The sequence below is a fragment of the Peromyscus maniculatus genome, chromosome 1, assembly GCF_049852395.1.
Source record: "Peromyscus maniculatus bairdii isolate BWxNUB_F1_BW_parent chromosome 1, HU_Pman_BW_mat_3.1, whole genome shotgun sequence".
Lineage (NCBI taxonomy): Eukaryota > Metazoa > Chordata > Mammalia > Rodentia > Cricetidae > Peromyscus > Peromyscus maniculatus.
Window position 1 is genome coordinate 30796888 of NC_134852.1, and position 21849 is coordinate 30818736.

The 21849-nt window shown below is 47.4% G+C and overlaps 1 protein-coding gene across 3 annotated transcripts; it reads right to left on the reverse strand.

Annotated features, from left to right (window-relative positions):
* Positions 1 to 2524: 2524 nt before the first annotated feature.
* On the reverse strand, positions 2525 to 20468 carry LOC143266697 (uncharacterized). 3 transcript variants are annotated; one of them, XM_076573157.1, is made up of 7 exons: positions 19980 to 20468; positions 19461 to 19562; positions 17716 to 17869; positions 16228 to 16289; positions 15326 to 15452; positions 13214 to 13297; positions 2525 to 12565 (listed from the first exon to the last, which is right to left on the reverse strand). In XM_076573157.1, the coding sequence occupies exons 4-7, from the start codon at positions 16285 to 16287 to the stop codon at positions 10230 to 10232; spliced, it is 2607 nt and encodes an 868-aa protein (XP_076429272.1). In that variant the 5' UTR covers positions 16288 to 16289; positions 17716 to 17869; positions 19461 to 19562; positions 19980 to 20468; the 3' UTR covers positions 2525 to 10229. The 3 variants fall into 3 exon arrangements, with proteins under 3 accessions (XP_076429272.1, XP_015842259.1, XP_042127763.1); XM_015986773.3 differs by lacking the exon at positions 19461 to 19562; XM_042271829.2 differs by lacking the exons at positions 17716 to 17869; positions 19461 to 19562.
* Positions 20469 to 21849: the final 1381 nt, after the last annotated feature.

A 21849-nucleotide genomic window follows, 5' to 3' on the forward strand; every position in this document is an offset into this window, starting at 1 on the left:
GAAGCAGCACCCTCAGGGAGCCCGCCAGGGGTGGTGCAGTGTCTATTTTAACCAGGTGAGACTGTGGAAGCCTTGGGCTAGGGTGGAGAGCAGCGTGCAGGGAAGCAGGGACGCCTCACTCACAACGGCTTTTTACCAGTCTGGGGGGCTAAGCTTGCTGAGGGAACTGAGACTGGACTTAGCTGCTCCCTTTCTTCATGGAACCGTGGAGGTGCTTCCCTGGTTATATGGAACTCAGCAGGCAGTGCCGGTGCCTGCAAGCTGGGAAGTAGGAAGGAAGGGAAAGGAAGGAACAGTACCAGGAGGTTACGGGCTGAATGGGCACGTGCTTGGTCCCCAGGAGGGGCAGAAATTAAAAAAAAAAAAAAAAAGAAGAAGACAGGGAAGTGAGGTAAGTGTGGAAAGCAAGTCCCAGCAGCCACAGAGGAGGCTGAGGGTGGAAGCCACCCAGGCCTTTGGAGTTTGCCTCATGTGAGTGCCAGATATTAATAGAAATATTAAGGCAACTCCAACTCCACGTAGTTAAAAGAGAGGATTATTTTGGGGGGTAACTTACAAGTAAAGCAATAGGTTACAGGGTCCAGGAGAGGTGAAATGCAGTCCAGTGGTGTTCTCTGGAGAACTCTGCTCAGTCTACATCCAGCATCCAGGATCCAGGAACCAAGAGAGCCGGTACATCCATTTATCGGGTCTTAAGGGCTCCTATCTCGGCCCCAGCTCTGGGTCAGGCCATGGGTAGGTGTGACAGTTACTGGAAGCCTCACTGGGGGTAGTATTTCCAGGTCAAAGCTGGAACGGCTGCCCCCTATAGTTGTGGGCTCCCATCATCTTTTTGGAGACATCAGAGTCATTAGGTCAGATCATTCCTTTACTTGATAATTTTTTCTAGGTAGTTCTTCCTTCTTCTTTGGATGCTTATTTGTCCAAAAGTCTTTACATTCCTCAAAATGGTTCTTTTTATTTTTCTGGAAAGACAAAAACAAAACCCTGCTCCAACTCTAACCTTGGGGAGGTTCCCTTTTGGCAAATGATATCTGATCAAATGAAAAACATTTGTTATTTTTACAAGTTAATTTAGATTGAGTGGTCAGACTGTTGATGAACTATCACCTCCTCTAATGAAGAGATCCCTCTTGTTCAAATCTAATCTTTATCAATTTTAATTTATGTTTTCTCCTGAAATTTGTTTCATCTTCTAAAGCTGTTCTATCATCCAGAACAGTATGGTTTTTTACAATTGACATTAGGTCCTTTCATTTCTCTGGGAAGGAGTTTCCCTCATGACAGGAAGTGACAAAGGAGCCTGTTAGAAACCCCCCGCCCCCAGGCATTCTCCGACTGCAAAGGGTTACCTGTCTGTCTTGTTGATCTGCATTCATTGGTCCAACGTCTTCCTTGCCACACTCTACATATTTAAGAAGGGAGGGGCCTTTTGTTTCTAGGAATGCCCTGTTGGATCTGTTCCTCTATGGGTGCTGATCTTGCTTTTAAAGGCCTAAATACCCTTTTGCATTGTTAATTAGCATTTTCAAAAGCTAAAGATTCAATTAGTATTTGTCTAACTTCTGAATTTGGTATCATTCTATTTACAGTTAAAGTCAATCTTTGTAAAGACAAAACAAAACAAAAAACAAACAACAACAAAACAATGGTTTCTTTTGGGTCCTGAATATCTTTAGTAAATGACTCAGTTTTCTTTCCTACTTCTTCAATTCTATCTCAAGGATTCAAAGCTGCTGCATGGCATAGAGTCATGGTGTTGTCATCATATAGAGAAGGCTTATGTACATCAGCATAATCACCCTCTCCAAGAAGTTGTTCTTGGGAGATTTCCATACCTCTAGCCCTACTTCATTGTTCAATGATCTTAGCTTCATCTTTCCACCAGGTCCTTCATTGTAACTGAGGACCAGGCTCCAATACTGCTGTAATCAAGTCTCTCCAGGCTTGTGGGACAATTCTGTTACTAGTTGACTATGAATTTAATATCTGCTTCACAAAAGGTGAATGTATACCATATGAAACTATTGCTTCCTTAAATCTCCTTAAATCTAACATTTCCACAGGAATCCAGTCAACTCTTACACAGACTTGGGATATCTGTTATTTGGCAGTTCCTGTAAGGTGACTGGGTAAATTAAGGTTAGTTGTTTGATAACATTGGACTGTTCCTCTTTAACTTTATAATGTAATGGTGAGACTGGTTCTTCTTTAAATTCCTCTGTTTGGGTCTGAATATCACTATGATCCATTTTAATAAATTTTTCAAAGACCTGTATCTTGGCATTCATATCAACCAACTTTTTTAGAGATAAACCAAGAAATATCAGACCAACAATAAAGATTATCAAAATGATAATTAACATTATGTCAATCCCAGTTTAGTTGAATATTCCTTCATTTAATTGTTCCATTTTTAAACCATGCATTGCATAATCATACAGAGACCTTACTCTGTATGATTGCAAAAGTATTTGCCACTTTTTTGGTTTTGGGTTTTTTGTTGTTGTTGTTGTTGTTATTGTTGTTTTTGAGATCTCTGTGTAGTTTTGGTGCCTGTCCTGGATCTTGCTCTGTAGACCAGGCTGGCCTCGAACTTACAGAGATCTGCCTAGCTCTACCTCCCGAGTGCTGGGATTAAAGGCGTGCACCACCACCACCACCACCACCCGGCTATTTTCTGTTTTTAATGTGGGGGGAAAAACTCTCTTTTAACTAATTTCCCACTTTAAGAATTACCAGTTGTCTCACCAAATCTGCTGATAATGATGGTGAAGTGTAAGCCTGACTGCCGCTGTGTAGAACAGTAGAAACCAGAGTGGGAGTCAAGGCAGCTTCCCTAGTGTGGCAGCAGCCCAAGGAGGGGGTCCAGGGAAAGCCCACAACCCACTGGGAGAGAGGAAGCCAAAGAGCCAGCCATCTGCAGGGGGATGGGGAGGGGGCAATTCAAAGGAGCCCTAGTGTCTGTGGAGTTTACTGTAGAGAGGCTGCAACAGAAAAACCCAACCTCACTCAGAGGGCTTGAGGAAAAAAGAAAGGAAAACCTAGCCGGCGAGGCAATGACTCCAGCAGGAGCCCTGCATGGAGCTCCAGTGTGTGCCAGTGGCTGCAAAGCCACAGCAAGTGCCTTTTTTGAGAATTTGTGCCCCGAAAGCTGGACACTAGATGAAGCACAATTCTAATTAGTCTTATTAAATAAAAACCTGGAGTCAGATATTAAGGTGAAAGCTGAAACATCAGAGAAACCAAGCAGCCAGCCACCAGAGACTTCTTAACCTCTACAAAATCTCAGATGGAATAGGACATCCAGTCTCTATGAATACTCAGACTGAATGGGCCAGAGATCCTGTCTCCACCTCCCTAGTGCTGGGATCAAAGGTGTGCAGCACCACCACCAGCTGTTCCCCTCTCTCTTTTTTCCTTAAAGATTTATTTATTATGTACACAGTGTTCTGCCTGCAGGCCAGAAGAGGGCACTGGATCTCATTATAGATGGTTGTGAGCCACCATGTAGTTGCTGGGAATTGAACTCAGGACCTCTGGAAGAGCAGCCAGTGCTCTTAACCTCTGAGCCATCTCTCCAGCCCCTCTGTTTCTCTTTTAGACTGGATCAATCTTGTGTAGCCCAGGGTGGCCTTGAACTCCTGATGTTCCTGTTTCCTCTTCCCAAGTGCTAGAATTAAAGGTGTGAGCCACCACTACCTAGCCTCTATGATTAACTAGTGGCAACCTCTACCCTCTGATCTTCAGGCAAGCTTTATTTGTCAGGACACACACAAAAATATCATACAACAGTTTAGAATTGAACCTCATCTCCCAAACATCTCATCATGCATGTGCAAATTTTCTAAAATTCAGATAAAAAGTTCAATGTATGTTGTTACTTCAGGTAGATCTAAGTGCTATGTAAAAAACAGACAAACCAGAGGGCAGAGAGGAGGCATCTGGGCTTCAGCCAGGCATGAAGCTGATGTGTCAGCAACAGCCCAGACGCACCAAGGTCAAACAACGAAATACATGGGGACTGGATACCATAGGTGTCCCAACATTGTGGCCTGCCCAACACTAAAACTCTTATCCAAAAATCAAAGGGTGGAGACATGGTCAGACCTGCTTTTTTGTTGTAAGACAGGGCTTTGGGGACCAGAGAGATGGCTCAGTAGTTGAGAGCTGGCACTGCTCTTACAGAGGACCCCAGTTCAGTTCCCAGCCAACACATGGGGCAGGTTTCAGCTGCCTACAACTCCAGTTCCTGGGGGATCTGATGCTTCTGGCCTCTGTGGGCACTTGCATTCACATGAGCATGCACACATTCACAATAATAATAATAATAATAATAACCATTTTAAAAGTGGATTATGTAACAATAATTAAAGAGGTCATGAATTTGATATGGAGGAAGGACAGGAGAGGAGTTGGAGGGGGAGAAAGGAGCATAGTGATGGCGATGCAGTGCTCATGTATGCTAAAACTTTGGAGGAATAGACAGAGTCATGCCTTTATGATCTATGAGTTCAAGGCCAAACATCTATGTAGCAAGTTCCAGGCGAGCCAAGGCTACAAAGAAAGACCTTGTCTCAAAAAACAATGATGGAGCTGTTAGGATCCTGCCCTTACTCCTGCACATGCGCAGCTCAGGGTCTTGCGTCTTACATCATCAGCGGGCGCTGGCGATTACGTACCTGCCTTAAAAGTCGGATGCAGACCCGCACCCTCTCTCTCTGTTCCCTCTCTGCTCTCTGCTCTACTCCCTCCTCCCAGGCCTGGCTCTCCTCTCTTTCTGCTCCCCCTTCCCTCCTAATAAAGCTCTGGAAACTAGGACTGGGTTCTGTCGTGACCGTGACCTTTCCACGTGGTAACCAGCATCACTACCAGCGCCATTTCTCATCCTTTCATTGGTGCTGTGACTCAAATGGGAAATTCCGCTCACTCGGTGTCCGGGACTGAGTGTTGTCAGAAACTGATACCAAGGACTGCGACTGCCTGATCTGCTTTTTCCACACACCACACCCGCCAACCAGATTGGTGAGTTTTTCCCCTTTCTGACTCCCACCATTTCCCATGACTGCAGCCTGAGCTATATTCTTCACACCGGATACCCAGGGGGTCCTTGGCTGCATACTATGACACATTCAATCTTGACAAAGTATTGGATGCTGGCTGGGCCCCTGGGGGTACTCCAGTACGTATGCTCAGCCCTTACCCTTGTCGTGACAACAGTTTGGGTAATTTGTGCTGTTAATGCTAGTCCACAGACTGCCTATTCTCAAGGACACTTGAAATAGGAGCCTGGGATTCTGTTTGTTATTTTAATTTTTTATTTTTCTCTCTCGGCACTGCAGCCACGGGACAGGGGCTCCCTTCTCATGGTTCCATTCCTCCTCTGGCAAATGCCTTAAATATCCCCAGATACCAGTAAATTTGGCTGTTTCAACCCCAATATTTCAAGGGAATTATCTAACTCCAGCCAGTGAACAGGCAAATGAAAAGTTACCTTATCCCCAAGCTTACTACCGAAACCCTGAACCCTTCTCCTCCTCCATTCCTGATTCTTTCCCTGCCATGTACAACCACTTCTGTCTGACTTGCTTTCCGCTCTCCGGCATTGGGTGGGCTTTAACTCACCCTAACTCCTCCCACTCATTCTCAAGCTGCCCTAAGAAGCACAGGGTCTGAAAGCAGGCTAGGATCCATGCAAATAAGTTTACAGTAATCAGGATGGCTCTTTAGCCAGAGACCAGTTTACATCCTACCTCCTGGTGGGTCTTCCAAAAGCTGTCCTCAAGCTAGCAGACATCAAAAAAAATCAAGACACAGAGTAAAATCCATCTCTTGTCCCCCAGACCTCCCCAACATAACTTAAAACTTAAGCATCTGGAGAGCAAGGCTCCTGATCCCACAGGCAGAAGTTTCAGCTGTGGCATTTAAGGTATACAAGGAGAGAGAGAAAAAAAGGCCCAAGAACAAAATTGCCAAGTGCTGGCACACACTGGCTCCCAAAAGCCATTGGGTCCCTGTTTAAAGTGTGTGTGGGGGGGAGGCCACACAGGCCAGTGAGTGCCCTGCCAGTTCATCAACTGAGCCTTGTTCAAAGTGCCACCTAGAAAGACAGCCAGTTAGCTGACTGCCTCCAGGCACTAAGGGGCATGGGAGCATCAAGCTAAGACCTCCAGCAGACCTAGGCTTGGCCACAGGCTCACTTCCAGGGAACCAAGAATGCAGCATGGTTTCTTTCTTTCTGGATACCAGAGCCACTCACCCAGTCCTGGGAGTTTTGGGGTCTCACCTCTCATTTCCCTATTTTCAGGGTAGGGGGACAGCCTTACCCACCTCACCAGACTTAATTGCACTTTCAGAGTTACTTAATGGGAAAAGATTTTCCAGCTGAGATAGGAGCTTTCATTTCCTTGCTCCTCCATGTGCCTCACTGCAGACCTGTCAGCAGGGCTTCTCCTCCTCATGCACAGGGACACAGTCAGGGCCCTGATCTCTGCCCTGTCCCTAATTCCACAGAAATAAGTTCTCATGCACCACAAGTTTTTCTCTTCCCAGTTCTTTCCTCTAATTAACTGCTCAGCTAATGGCTGCTTTGGACCACCACAGAACTGGAGTCCAGAGATCATCAAGTAAGAAACTGCAACAGCTAAAAGGTATTTACACCCCCAGACCTAAAAGTGTCTGAGCTCTACAAAAACAGACTTTAATATAACCATCTGTTACTGTTAAATGCTTTCAACAATTGATCACCTGTCTCCTAGATGCCAAACTAGTAAAGGAAACAGGTGCCTTAGAATAATCTGTCTCTGATAAAGCTTATCTCAGGTTATGAGAATTAAAAACAAGTTCCAATCTCTCTGTCTCTCTCATTAACACTAACCAATACAAGCAGAGTACTAAACACTACCATGGTCACTAATTTTCTCATGGCTGCTTCTTAACATGTTCAAAATTTTTCCCAAGCTTCAGAAACTAGCTTAAACCCATCTGGACAGGTCGGATCTACTTCAGGCTTTTTCTGTCTCACCAGCATCCTGTTAGATACAAAAGCAGCCAGAGTGCCAAGCCAAGAGGAATGGACAGCTCCAGGGCAGCAGGACAGCCCATCATCCCAGGATGTCTGTCCACCTCAGAAGGTCCCCCTTCCCTAGCCCCCCGCCCAGAGCAACTGACGCCCACCAAGTCAGCTGTAAGCAGTCTTCCCGGGAGAAACGATGCCCCTATTCCTATTCACTTGCTTTTTTATAATAAACAAAAAATCTGGAACGTTAGGATCCTGCCCTCACTCCTGCACACACGCAGCTCGGGGTCTTGCGTCTTACGTCATCAGCGGGCGCTGGCGATTATGTACCTGCCTTAAAAGGCCGATGCAGACCCCCCTCTCTGTTCCCTCTCTGCTCTCTGCTCTGCTCCCTCCTCCCAGGCCTGGCTCTCCTCTTTCTCCCCCCCCCCCTTCCCTCTTAATAAAGCTCTGGAAACTAGCACTGGGTTCTGTCGTGACCATGACCTTTCCATGAGGTAACAAGACCACCACCAGAACCATTCATCCTATCAGGAACAGCATCAAAAAATTAACCAGTAGGGCCTGGACAGATGGCTCAGTGGTTAACTGCACTTATGATTCACACAGGTGCCAGGGTTGGTCCATAATACCAACATCAGTTCACTCAACCACCTGCCACTCTGGTTCCAGGGAATTTGATGCCCTCTTCTGGCCTCCATGGGCACTGCATGCATGTGGCACACACACATACGTATAAATTAAAAATAAGTAATTTCTTTATGACAGCCTTCACTATGTAGCTTAGGCTGGCTCTGAACTTGATTGTCCTATCTTAGCATCCTGAACACTGAAATTAAAACTGTGTCACCACACCCTGCCCTGTGGTGTTTGTGGCTGTCAGCCAGGCTTCAGAAGCAAAGGATCAGACTGAGTGCCTTCAACAACAGAAATCACTGTTAGAGGAGTTCTTGCAGCTGGTTTGATTCTGGAGCATTAGCACTTAACTTTGATCTGCTTTCTGTGACCAGCTACCTTCGGGCTCCCAATCCTTCTGTTTGAAGTGTGTAAATCTTATCTGAGTTTCCTAAAGGTTCAAAGCCTATGCAAACTTGGTTGTGGGAGGACTGGGAAAGCCAGCTGTCTCTGAACTGAAAATTTGCATCGGCATTGTCTCTTTGGGGAGCTTAGATAAGAGGTTTTGGTATCTGGAATTGACTTGCTAGAGCTGTGAATTGTATAAAAATAAAAAGGTCCTTTGCAAATCGATAGTGGGTAGCTGCCATAGGCTACAGGCTAATCCCCCTGCAGTTGGAAAGCCTAAAAAATCATCCTTACAGTGCCTGCTGTCTTCTTTCCACAGAGTAAACCCTGAGTAAACCCTTACCTGATACAACAGGAGGTTCAGAATAAAGGTGACCAAAGCCCTTCCCACACTCCTCACACTTAACAGAATTGGGACACACTATACTGTGCCAGCTGGGACAACTGGGGACATTTAAATAGGCTGTTTAGGTTGTATAGTGCTGTGCATCGACATCAGACTTGATTGAATATTACACTACAGCTGCTTAAGGAAAACACATTTAGTCTCTGACGTAAGAGATGAGACACTTGAAAAGGTGTATGCGTAGGTGTCAGCATTTGAGTGGGCACAAATTCACATATTTAGAGAGAATAGTGACTCGATAATTTAACAACTGGTGAGTCTAGGTTAAGGGTATAAAACTATAATTTTTATAGTTTTTCTAAAAGTTAATGTACATATATGATTAAAATCTCACTAGATAACTAAGCCTATACATCTGTATCTTTAAAATTTTTTTATAGATCGAACATGCACATGTGTGTGCATGCGTGTCTGTGTGTCTGTGTGTGCACGTGTGCCTGAGGCCAGAAGCACTGGAACCTCTAGAGCTGGAGTTACAATTGGTTGTGAGCCACCAGATGTGGGTACAGGTAACAAAACTCGTGTTCTCTGAAACAGGAGCACATACTCTTTAAGTCTCTCCAGCCCCACATCTGTAGTGTGTGTGTGTGTGTGTGTGTGTGTGTGTGTGTGTGTGTGTTGTATATAATATGTTTTCATACATGAGTAGGTATGTATGCCCATGTGCATGTGTTTGGAGGCTGGAGGATGACTTAGGTGTCTTACTCCCTGTTGCCTAGAGACATGGTCTCTCCTAGGCTGTCAGCAAGTCCCAACAATCTTCCTGCCTCCACTTCCCACAGCACTGGGATCACAGACCTCCACATGGCCATACCCAGCTCTTTACATGGATACTGGGGATTCAAACTCAGATTCCCATGTTCGTCCGGCAAGCTCTATTACCCACTGAGCCATCTTCTCTAGCCCCATTTATTTCTCTAAAAACATACATCTAACTTTCACATTCTATGGTTTTCCAGGTTAATACATTCTGAGCAACTTTCACACCTTTATGCTTTAGTAAAAATAGTGCCCACTGTTAAGTATAGAGGGCTAAGTCAGCATTTGGCAAGGATCGGGTCACCAGGTACCTTTTGGCACACGGTCCACTGAAAAATGATTGCTGACATTCATAGTCTTGCCAAGAGGGCCACTGCCTGTATTTCTTCCTTACAATGAGTTCTAGGTGTTACTCTGGCATATTATGGTTTTAAAGGTGTTGCTGCAGGATGTCTTCCTGTATGCTGTGAATGTGTGTTGCTATGATTGGTTAATAAAGAAGCTGCTCTGGCCTATGGCGAGTCAGGTTATGGCCAGGCAGGAAATCCAAGAGAGAGAGAGACAGGAAGAAGAAAGGCAGAGGCGGAAGAGATGCCTAGCCGCTGCCCAAGGAGAAGCAAGATGCCAGCAGGCTGGTAACGCCATGGTCATGTGGCAAAACAGATCAATAGAAATGGGTTATGATGAAAAAGCTAGCCAGCAAGAAGCCTGCTACAGGCCAGTTTGTAAATAATATTAAGACTCTAAATGATTATTTTATAAGCGGCTGAGGGACCATGGGGCTGGGGAGGACTGGAGAAACCTTCCAGCTACAAGATGTGTTAGATCTTGAATCCAGCCGGAGAAGCCTGTTCCCACATGTAATGGTTTTATAGGCTTAGCACTGGGATAGACTCTTGGAAAACTTGAAGATGGACATTTCGTGTATCATGCTTTGGAGCCACGGCTGGCCACAAACCTATCATCTTCCAGTCTCGGCCTCCTGAACGCTGGGTTCGTGAGCATGTGCCACCACACCCACCGCTACTTTCTTTGGGTATGGATTTTCTCATGGTATCGAAGGCGGGAAGCGTAATCAAAGCCTTTCCCACAGATATCACACTTGTACGGTTTTTCTCCAGTATGAACACTCCGGTGAACTTGAAGACGTGAGCTCTGACTGAAGCCCTTCCCACACTCCTCACACTTAAAGAGCTTCTCCCTGGTATGAATAGTCAGATGGACTCGAAGCTTGGAGGGGAAGCCGAAGGCCTTTCCACACTCCTCACATTTGTGAGGTCTGTCTCCCGTGTGGACCCTCTGATGGTGATAGAGGTCCAGGCTCCTGCCAAAGCATTTCCCACACTCCTGACATCTGTAAGGTTTCTCTCCACTGTGGCATCTCTGATGGAGAATAAACTGGGAACTGTATATAAAGCCTTTCCCACACACATCACACTTGTATGGCTTCTTCCCCGTGTGGACTCTATGATGGTAATGGAGGCCAGAGGAGCGACTGAATCCTTTCCCACAGATATCACACTTGTATGGTTTCTCTCCAGTGTGAACTCTCTGGTGAGCTTGAAGGCGTGAGCGCTGACTGAAGCCCTTCCCACACTCCTCACATTTGAAGAGCTTCTCCTTTACATGACTACGCAGATGGACTCGAAGGTTGGAGGGCAGACTGAAGGCCTTCCCACACTCCTCACATTTGTGAGGTTTCTCTCCCGTGTGGACCCTCTGATGGTGGCGAAGGTCCATGCTCCTGCCAAAGCATTTCCCACACTCCTTGCATCTGTAAGGTTTCTCTCCAGTGTGGCCTCTCTGATGGTAGATAAACTGGGAACTGTACCTAAAACTCTTTCCGCACACATCACACTTGTATGGCTTCTCCCCAGTGTGGACTCTCTGATGGGAATGGAGGCCAAAAGCCTGCTTGAATCCTTTCCCACAGATATCACATCTGTATGGTTTTTCTCCAGTGTGGACCTGCTGACGTACCTGACAATCAATGGACTGACTCAAGCTCTTGTCACACTCTCCACACGTGTAGGGTTTCTCCTCTGAGGGGACTCTCTGGTCAGCATGAAGGTCTGACCTCCCGCTGAGGCTCTTCCCGCACGCCTGACATTTATACGGTTTCTCTCTGGTGTGTGCTGCTTGGTGTCGTGCAAAATTTGACCTATAGCAGAAGCTCTTCCCACACACTTTACAGCTGTATGGTTTCTCTCCAGCATGGACTCTCTGGTGAATGCGAAGCCTCGAGGACTGAGTGTAGCCCTTCCCACATGTTTCGCATTTGAACTGCTTCTCTTTGGCATGGGTGTTCTGAGGGGCTCGAAGGTTGGAAGCCTGCCTGCAGCCTTCCCCGCATTCCTTACACGTACAGGGCTTCTCTCCTGTGTGAACGCGTAAATGGATGTGGAGATCTGTATTTCGGGAAAACCCTTTCCCGCATGCCTTACATTTATATGGTTTCTCTCTAGTGCGGACTCTCGGATGGCATGTTAACAGAGAGTTGTGGCTGGAACCCTGGCCGCACACATCACGCCTGTGTGGCTCCTCACCAGTGCGCACCCTCTGCTGGCACTGGAAATCTGAGCTCTGACTAGAACACTTGCCACACTCCTCACATTCGTGAGGTTTCTCTCCCGTGTGAGTGCTGTTGTGAATGATGGGACCCTGGCTGCCGCTGAACCTCTTCCCACAACTGTCCCATCTGTGGGACTTTCCGTCTGTGGGACTGGTCTGAGGAGAACGAGAGGGGCTCTTGCTGAAGTGATCACTAGATGGGTGGTGTTTCTCTAGCTCCTCTCCTGCGTGTGAGCACGGACTACCGCAGCGCTCTGCTGGGGACACAGTCTGGTGAACGGGAAGCCCTGAGGCACACTCACTCTGCAGACATGGTCTCCCTCCTAAGGACAGTCCCTGATTAACACCGTCATTAGTCCGTCTGTCACGGTCATCACATCTGTGGGGTTTCTGTTCTTTGTTGGTTTTAAGCGGCTCACAAAGCGAAGACTTGCTCATCAAATCTGTATGCACACGCAAGTCACGTTTCACACAGACCGGCTTATTCCCACTCTGGTTCTGTGCTCCCTGTAGGCACCGCTTTTGGCAATAATTCTGAGTTCCTGAGACTGAAAAGTCTTCTTGTTCAAGGCACCTGCAGCCATCTCCCCTGTGATTCTTTGTGTTGCTCCCACTGTCAGAAACCTGAATGGGATAGTGTCGCAGTATTTGAGAACGCTTCCTCTGAAGATACCGGGTCGATTTCTGGGCAGCCTGTTTCCAGATGTGCCAGCAAGACACCTCTTCCTGGGGAAGATGCTTCGGTGCGAGTCTCCCAAGAGTCGCCGACTCCTGCGGACTGCTGCCGTCTGTAAGAGAGCAGGTGGGAGAGATGAGGACGGGTGATGGGAGGACTCGGTACCCAGGGCATGGGAGAGATGGCGCGAGCCAGGGCCGTCCTTACAATGAAACGTGTCATTTCCTCATGTTTTCATGGCGGGGAAAGCAAGGACGGGATCGAAGGCTCCCGCGTGTACGCTGCGCCCCATTTACAGACACATGTCTGACGTGTGACATGATCGCTGCAAGGGCTGGAGAGATGGTCCGGTGGCGGAGAGCACCTGCTCATCTCCAGAGGAACCGAGTTTGCATGCCAGCACCCACACTGAGGGACTCACAACTCTCTGCAACTCCAGCTTCAGGGACGCTAGCTCCACGGGCGGCCACATCCGCACGGCATACAAACACAAACACTTTTTAAAATTTGAAAATGAAAACGAAAACAGGAGCGCTATGGGCACAAAGACTACCCTTGCATCCACACTCGACCGCACAATGACAGGAATTAAGAGCATATTCACCCTTTTTCCCCAGTACTTAGGCGAATGGGACTCTATCCAAATTTTAGTCAGAAAAGCTTCAAACTTTGTTAGGCCAGTGGGCAGGAGTAAGAACGAGGATGGACTGCGGACCAGACCCGAGAGACCAGTAGCATGGGTTCTCACCAGGATACCTACTTCTCTGGACTTCTGTTTCCTTTAGCCAAAGCCTTTCTTCTGCTTCCAGTAGGGATACCATATCTGCTTTGAGGGGAAAGCACCCTAAGAAAAGACAAGACACATATATTAAAGGCGAACACAAAATTAGAGCAATTTCTGTCTAAATTACACAATCCTCAGGACCTGTGAGGTGAATTTTAGAAATGTTTTATCACAAAGTGTGCTGATAAATAAAGGGCTGGGCAGGCAGCTCAGTGGCCAATTGCACTGGCCACACACAGGCCAGGACTGAGACTGGATCCCAGCACCCATGGGAACAAGTCAGGCATGGTCTCCTGACTGCACACAGTAACTCTGGTGCTTTGGGGGTGGATAGCAGGACCACTGGGCGTGCTGGCTGCCAGCCACAGGTATGGGAAATAAGGCACAGAGTGGTAACAAAGGATGCCTGGTGACCTCCACGTGCACAGAGCACACGCAGGCACTCATACACACAATGATTTGAAAGAAGTTTCAAAAGTAAGTTAAAAGAAATCAAGGCCATGGCTATGTATGTATAACAGATTCTGTTTCATCAATTGTAACTGTCTCTTATATCCCTCACCAGAAACCATCAGGCTTTGCTGCACCAGGTCCTCCAAAACAGATTTTGACATCCTATCGTCATCTATTCTATGGCAAAGAAAACACTACGCCAGGCAGTGGTGGCACACACCTTTAATCCCAGCACTCAGGAGGCAGAGGCAGGGGGATCTCTGAGTTCAAGGCCAGTCTGGGCTACAGAGCAAGTTCCAGGACAGCCAGAGCTACACAGAGAAACCCTGACTCTGAGGAGAAAAAGAAAATACTACTATACTGTACCATGGTTGTTTCTTCACCTACTAATAGGTCACAGGCATAATTAGAAAAACAAAGTACAGGGCTGGGATGTGGCTCAGTGGTAGAGCCCCTGCCTAGAATCCCCCAGTGAGGGGCTGGGGTATGGCTCAGTGGTAGAGCCCCTGCCTAGAATCCCCCAGTGAGGGGCTGTGGTGTGGCTCAGTGGTAGAGCCCCTGCCTAGAATCCCCCAGTGAGGGGCTGGGGTGTGGCTCAGTGGTAGAGCCCCTGCCTAGAATCCCCCAGTGAGGGGCTGGGGTGTGGCTCAGTGGTAGAGCACCTGCCTAGAATCCCACAGTGAGGGGCTGGGGTGTGGCTCAGTGGTAGAGCCCCTGCCTAGAATCCCCCAGTGAGGGGCTGGGGTGTGGCTCAGTGGTAGAGCCCCTGCCTAGAATCCCCCAGTGAGGGGCTGGAGGTGTGGCTCAGTGGTAGAGCCTCTGCCTAGAATCCTCCAGTGAGGGGCTGGGGGTGTGGCTCAGTGGTAGAGCCCCTGCCTAGAATCCCCCAGTGAGGGGCTGGGGTGTGGTTCAGTGGTAGAGCCCCTGCCTAGAATTCCCCAGTGAGGGGCTGGGGGTGTGGCTCAGTGGTAGAGCCCCTGCCTAGAATCCCCCAGTGAGGGGCTGGAGGTGTGGCTCAGTGGTAGAGCCCCTGCCTAGAATCCCCCAGTGAGGGGCTGTGGTGTGGCTCAGTGGTGGAGCCCCTGCCTAGAATCCCCCAGTGAGGGGCTGGGGGTGTGGCTCAGTGGTGGAGCCTCTGCCTAAAATCCCCCAGGGGCTGGGGATGTCAATCAGTGGGACTGCTCTTGCCTAGAATCCACCAGAAAGCTGGGAGTGTGGCTCGGCAGCAGACTCCTGCCTAACATACACAAGGCCCTGGATTCTAGTCTCAGCAAAATCGAAAGCACTGAAGTTAAGCTGTCCATTTGTGGTTCATAAGAAACAGGGTTTCTCCCCGGCAGCATATGGACACTCTGGATGGTAGATCATCCTGCTGTGGGACCTAGCTGTCCCTGGCTACTAACTACTGAATGTTGGTAGCACCCATCCCTGAATTGTAAGAAATACGTCCAGACATGGCCAAATGTTCTCAATAGAAAAATCACCCCTAGCTAACAATCAATGGTTTAAAGAGATTTTGGCTAAGCAGAAAAGTCAGCAAAATTCCTGTTGTCCCAAAGAATCCTTTCAAATGGTCCAGAGCCTTGAGCATCTGAGGACAGGGAGTCTCCGGTGTCCCAGGAGACTCATCCTCACCCACAGCAACCAGGTTCTTGAAGTTCTCCAGCATCATGTCTTGGTACAGCTGCCTCTGTGTGAGGTCCAGCAGCCCCAGCTCTTCGGTAGTAAACACCAATGCCACATCCTTGAATGTCACTGCCTCCTGTGACATCAAACACAAGTAACCTCAAGTCAGCTCCCAGGGGAGAGGAGCAGCAGTGCGGACACGGTCACGCGGGTGCCTCGGTCACGCGGGTGCCTCGGTCACGCCGGTGCTGCACACTCAGAGGGGTCCAAGCAGACTGACCACCAATAGTTGTTCTGCATTCACACAACGCCCCAACAATATCCCAAACTCTGACTCCCTCCTCCCTCTGCCTCCCCTCTCCCTCTCTCTGTGCATTTTCTTTCTTGAGGGGGAGGTGAGAAAGGGTCTCAGACAGCCCAGGCTGTACTCAAACTCAGTATCACAGAAGATAACCCTGAACCTCTGCTCTTCCTGGCTTCACTCCCACCGTGCTAGAACCTGGACCACATACACCAGGCCTTGTTTTTATTTTGGCCGTGCACACCAGGCCTGGGTTACACAGTGCTAGAGATCAAAGCCAGGGCTTTAGGGATACTAAGCGAGCGCTCTATCCAGCTCCAGCCCCACAAACAGCTACTTCATAACCAAAATAACAGGTTATTTTTGACAGCAATTTTGTAAATTAGTAACAAATGATAACACACACACACACACAGCATACACACACACACATACACACACACAGAGCATACACAGACACACACACATCATACACACACACACACACACACACACACACACACACAGAGCACCTAACTCATACTCAAAGATCTGCTGTTTTCTACCAATACCACACACCACCACCCCAAAAAGACACAATGACATATAAAATTACTGAGAAATGCCTGACCTGAAATATGGCCATTTTCTCTTGTTCCTTTGGAGGAAGGTCACTGTCCTGAGAAGGCATAACTAAGGAAAGATAAAGAAGCCATGAAACAAATGTCAGAACTGCCATTAGCCCAGGTGAAACACTGTCCCCTACTTCCAGACACATGCCACCACATACAGCTTGGAAATCAGAAGCACACACCCGGACTTCAGCTACTAAACCTATACAACCAACTTCAGTATTCCTACCATAGAGTTTCAGACTCTGAAAATGGTGGGATATGAGAGCCAGGAAAACAATATACAGGCAAAGAATGAATGAATGAAAGTTAGGAAGGAAGAGAAGAAAAGTAGGCTCCGAATGCCTGGTTCAATTTCTGGAAGTAATACTTACTATCCCAGCACAGGGAATGTTAGAAAACCTTTGTGCCTCACTTTTACCATATGCGTAATTTCTGCCTACCTCATAGGGTACCTCAGAGGACTAAATGAGTAGATGGAAAGTAATAAGAATAGGGGATTGAAGTGTCAGTCTATTTAGTCTTATTAAATAAAAACCCATAGTCAGATATCGAAGGTGAAAGCTGAAAGATCAGAGAAACAGAGTAGCCACAGTCATTTAGAGACTTCTTACCTCTACAAAATCTCAGACTGAATGCAGCCAAGATCATGTCTCTATGAATCCTCAGACTGAATGGGGCCAAGATTCTGTCTCCAACCTCCTTAGTGCTGGGATCAAAGGCTTGAGCCTCCCAAGTGCTGGGATCAAAGGCGTGCACCACCACCACCCAGCTCTGTTTCTCTTTTAGACTGGTTCAATCTCATGTAGCCCAGGGTGGCCTTGAACTCCTGATTTTCCTGCTTCTTTCTCCTAAGTGCTGGGATTGAAGGTGTATGCCACCATGGCCTGGCCTCTCTAGTTAACGAGTGGCTAGCTCCACTCTCTGATCTCCAGACAAGCTTTATTTGTCAGAACACAAACAAAATATCATAATAGGGGATAGAGACTTGACTTAGTGATTGCAAAGGACCTAGGTTTGATTCCCAGCACCTACACAGTAGTTCACAACTGTCTGCAATTCTAGTCCAAGGGGATCCAACACTTTCTGTTGGCCTCTGTGAGTACCAGGCACTCATGCAGTATACACATATAGATTCAGACAAAGCACTTACACACATAAAACAAAACAATAAGATAGATAAATCTAAAGTGTTTTTAAAGACTAGGAAATCCCTTTTCTAGGAGAAAAAAAGAAGATATTTTACAACATAAACTATATATGGTAACGCTGTGCTCCTGTGAAAGTCACCTTTAATTTCTAAAGAGCCTAATTCTGACTGGAAATATCTTAACTAAATATTTTTGCCCCCAAAGTAATATTTTGTTGACACTGGTATCTAAAAGGCATCATTGGATTAGCTGAACAAAAATGAAGAAAATAGGTATAAACCTAAAAAAAACAAGGTTGCAAGAGGTTATGGGAAAACAACATGCATCTCTTATTACCTTCGGTGTCTTGTTTTGTTGGAGACAGGGTCTCACTATCCTGGCTGGCCTGGGACTAGCTATGCAGACCAAGCAGTCCATGAAGTCACAAAAATCCACCTGCTTCTGCCTCCCCGGTGCTGTGACTAAAGGCGTGTTCCATGACATTGGGCCACTAAAAAAAAAAAAAAAAAAAGCTCAGGAAATGCAATGACAGAGTATGACTATGGGTCTGATCAAAGTCAGGCCTGCCACCCAAGCCCCTAAGACACAACTTAAAATGGGAAGTTGGGGACTTTGCTCAGTGGTAGACCGATTTGCCTCCCAAGCCCAAGGCCTTAGATTCAGGTCCCACCACCAGTTTAAAACGACATTGTCAAATTTTAGGTATTTTTGTATTCTCTGTGTTTCTCAGAATGAGAATACATGCTGATTCTGCTTTATATATTTTGCTTTATATTTATATTATATAAATAACAACCCCCCTTTTTCAGGTGTGTGTGATGTGCATGTGTACGCATATTTTTGCATTTGTGTATAGTAGGAATCTAACAGAGTCACTGTATTTAGGGTAAACATTAGAATGTAATAAGCCAGGCGGTGGTGGCGCACGCCTTTAATCCCAGCACTTGGGAGAGAGAGGCAGGAGGATCTCAGTGAGTTCCAGGCCAGCCTGGTCTACAGAGTGAGTTCCAGGACAGCCAAGACTGGAACCCTGAGAAACCAAAAGTAATAGTTGTTTCTCACTGTATCTAGGGTAACAGTAGAATGTATAGAGGTACTAAGACCTTGAGGAAATTATTGTAGAGCACAGTGATTGTTTTCTGTGATTTATAGAGTTGATTTTCTGAGGGAGGTTTCGATCTAGGCACAGTTGGAGGTCTTGGATTATTGGGTTCTGCAAACAGCTGCAGGGTGTGATGATTTCCTTCAGAGAACACAGCATAGATCAAGAGGGCTTTGGTATGAGGAACTTCTTGTATCCCACACATAACCTTTGTGTGCAATCAATAAATACGCTTCTGAACGGAGGTTTGAGGTTCAATTCACAGAAACTGTTCCTCCCAGCTGCCAGAGAGTCTAAAATTACATTCTGGGGTGACCCTCCTTCTCGGAACATCCCACACAACACAGAATGCCAGAAATGTCTGTGGGCAACCATGCATGTGGAAGCCTGAGGCTGGAGTCAGGAATCACCCTTCCTTTCCCATCGCATTCATTCATTGACAGGTAGGGTCTCTCAGCCAAACTCAGAGCTCACTGATTAGGGCAGTCTTGCTAGGCAGTTTGCTCTAGGAATTCCATCTTGGCTGCCTAAGGCTAAGCTCTCACCTGACGTTTACATGGGTTTCTGGGGATCCAAACTCCGTTCCTGGATCGCTTTAACCCTGGAGCCACCTCCCTAGCCCAAGATATCGATTTCTATAAGAATGACACAGACAACATAAATCCAAACCGACTGAGGGCAACTAAAAGTACAAAGCTAAGGCATGAAAGGTGAACAAGAGGAGGCAATGCAGGACCTGGTAAGTTAAAAACACATATACATGTATACAGAAAGAGATGTGTGTAATATACAAAGGGGAGGTTACTTTCCTAATCATTCAATTTAAGAAGTGGCTTTGTACTTGAACTCAAGCAATACTAATATAAATACATATCAACAAGTAGACTGACCACAAAACAAAAACAAAAACAAAAACAAAACACCCTGTATTCTTTCTAACTACACAAGGCACTACTAAACGCTGAGTGGAGACTCTCACCTGTAATCCCAACACTTGGGAGTTGGAGGCAGAAAGATCAGGAGTAAGAGGTCATCCTTGGGGGCACAGTGAGTTTGAGGCCACCCTGAGCTACGTAAGACCCTGTCTCAAAAAAAAAAGGGGGGGGGGGCTGGAGAGATGCCTCAACCGTTAAGAGCACTCGCAGATCTTCTAGAAGGGCAGAGTTCGGCTCCCAGCACCCAGGTCAGGCCACCCACAATCGCTTCAACCCGTGCTCCAGGGGAACTGATGGCCCGCCCTACCAGCCTCCCCAGGCACACGTGCTCATTCACTCATTCATTCTCTCATTCTCCTCTCTGTCTCTGTCTCTGTCTCTGTCTCTGTCTCTCTCTCTCTCTCACACACACACACACACACACACACACACACACACACACACGCAATTTTTTTTTTAAACAGGTAAAAGGCGATCATGTTTCTGGTGGCCAATTTTCGGGGTCAAGGGAGCCCAGTGAACTCAAGGCACACCCCAACAGGAAAGAGCCTTTGGCGCGGTACCTGGGGCTGACAGCTGTCCAGGTCCCGCCTTCCTGCCGTCCCCTGGGAACGCCTTAGGGAAAAGCGCGGGGAAGTGAGGGAAGGGGCCGGGCAGTCTCCCAAAGCCAGGGCTGGCTCTCGTCACGGGCTCTCGGGGAGAAGGACGCCCGGGGACAGGGCCGGGCCCGCCCTCAGCAGCAGATCCTAAGCGCGCCACGACCTAACCACCGCCACCCTCCGACTCAATCAACGGAGACCACAGGAGCGGCGGAGAGGCGGGGATGGGAACGGCACTTCCGGTCCCCTCACTTCCGGCCTCCGGGAGCGGCCGTCTCGAAGGCTCCAAAGACTGGAACAAGGGCTGAGGCGGATGCCCGGACAGACTGATCGGAAAGAGGGTCTTGGAATACACTTCCCAGAACTCGCCCACTGCAGGAAGGACCGAGTCGTGACCCGTGGGAGCTTCCGGACTACAACTTCCAGAAGCCCCTTCATCTTCCGGTCACTTTATGCGCCTCACAAGGGAAGATTGTAGACCCTTGGGATGAGTGTTGATCATTCCCTCAAATACTAGGTAGTTTGCCTTGTTTGGGGGGGGGAGGGGGCTGTGACAAAATACCCGACAGAAACAACTTTAGGAAAGCTTTTTGGGGGATATCACGGCTTGGCAGGCGTGCTGGGAACAGCTGTTTGTCCAAGAAGCAGAGGGAAGCCAGAACAGAAGCGAAGGTCTGCCCTCGAGGCCCCGCTTCCAACGTTTCAGGAACTTGGGGTCAGATGTTTAATACATGATTCAGGGGTCATTTGCCGTCTAGTCCATACTGTGCCAAACAAGAACCCATGGTACAGTATGGAGCATCTTGTTACTGCCAGGCGAACAAAATTCGCCGTCAGCCTGTACTGTCAGAAAGGATAATTGACTGTAGAAAGCACAGTGCAAACAAAACGTAAGACAAAGTCCCAGAAGACAGGACCCATCTGGGGAGGACAGATACTAACCCTAAGACAATATCAAGTCGATCCTGCAGGTGGCAGTACTGAGTGGCTTTCGGTTTTGTCTGCTTTTGTCTGCACCGGGGATTGGACCCTGGACCTGTGCAGGATAGTGAAGTATTCTAACACAGCTAACCACAAAGCGGGTTTTTATATTCTGGCTGTTCCCTAGTTTTAAAGGCTGTTAGGGTTCCTGTCCCAAACAGAAACTTCCATCTCAACAGTTTCAAAAGTAAATTTCCCCCGTTCACTAAAATATATCCAGTATTCAGCACTAGGTTTATGCCAATTCAGCAGCACTTTTCCTTTATAATGAACACTTCCAAAAGGCCCTGGTACTTCACCCTTCCCAAAGTTCTTGTGACACTTCAAAAAGATCATGGTTGCAACCAAAGCCTTCTTAGGATAATTAACGGAATGCCCAGAAACACCGGGATGTGAGGAGCAGGAACACTAACCTGAATGAAACAGTTACACTTTCTTTTGAAAAAAAAAAATGATTAAAAGAATTCACACAATAGTTATACTTTCTTTTGAAAAATGGTTAAAAGAACTCACACAACAGGCCAGTGAGATGGTCCAGTGGGCAAAGATGCTTGCCACCACACCTGACATCCTGAGTGATCCCTGGTTCCCCAGACTGTGGAAAGAGGGAGCTGGCTCCTGAAAGACGTGCTCTACTCTCCACACATAATGCTATGGCATGCTCCACTGGTATGTGTGTGTCCCCAAACACACTACACTGTTTTTGACATTAAGTTTTACTTTGTGTGCATGAACTCTTTGCCTCCATACATGTTGGATCCTTTGCAAGAGCAACAAGTGCTCTTCACTACTGAGCCGCCTCCAAACCCACACTGAACTATTTTAAAATGGAATGCAAAGCCACAAAGAATGC

What these genes read in the sequence shown, in the direction of transcription:
- LOC143266697 (XM_042271829.2), bottom strand. Translation starts at nt 16,287, where the DNA reads ATGCCTTCTCAGGACAGTGACCTTCCTCCAAAGGAACAAGAGAAAATG. An exon ending in AGAAAATGGCCATATTTCAG is followed by an intron (nt 15,453 to 16,227) that starts GTCAGGCATTTC and finishes TTGATGTCACAG; the next exon opens with GAGGCAGTGACATTCAAGGA. An exon ending in CAAGAACCTGGTTGCTGTGG is followed by an intron (nt 13,298 to 15,325) that starts GTGAGGATGAGT and finishes GTCTTTTCTTAG; the next exon opens with GGTGCTTTCCCCTCAAAGCA.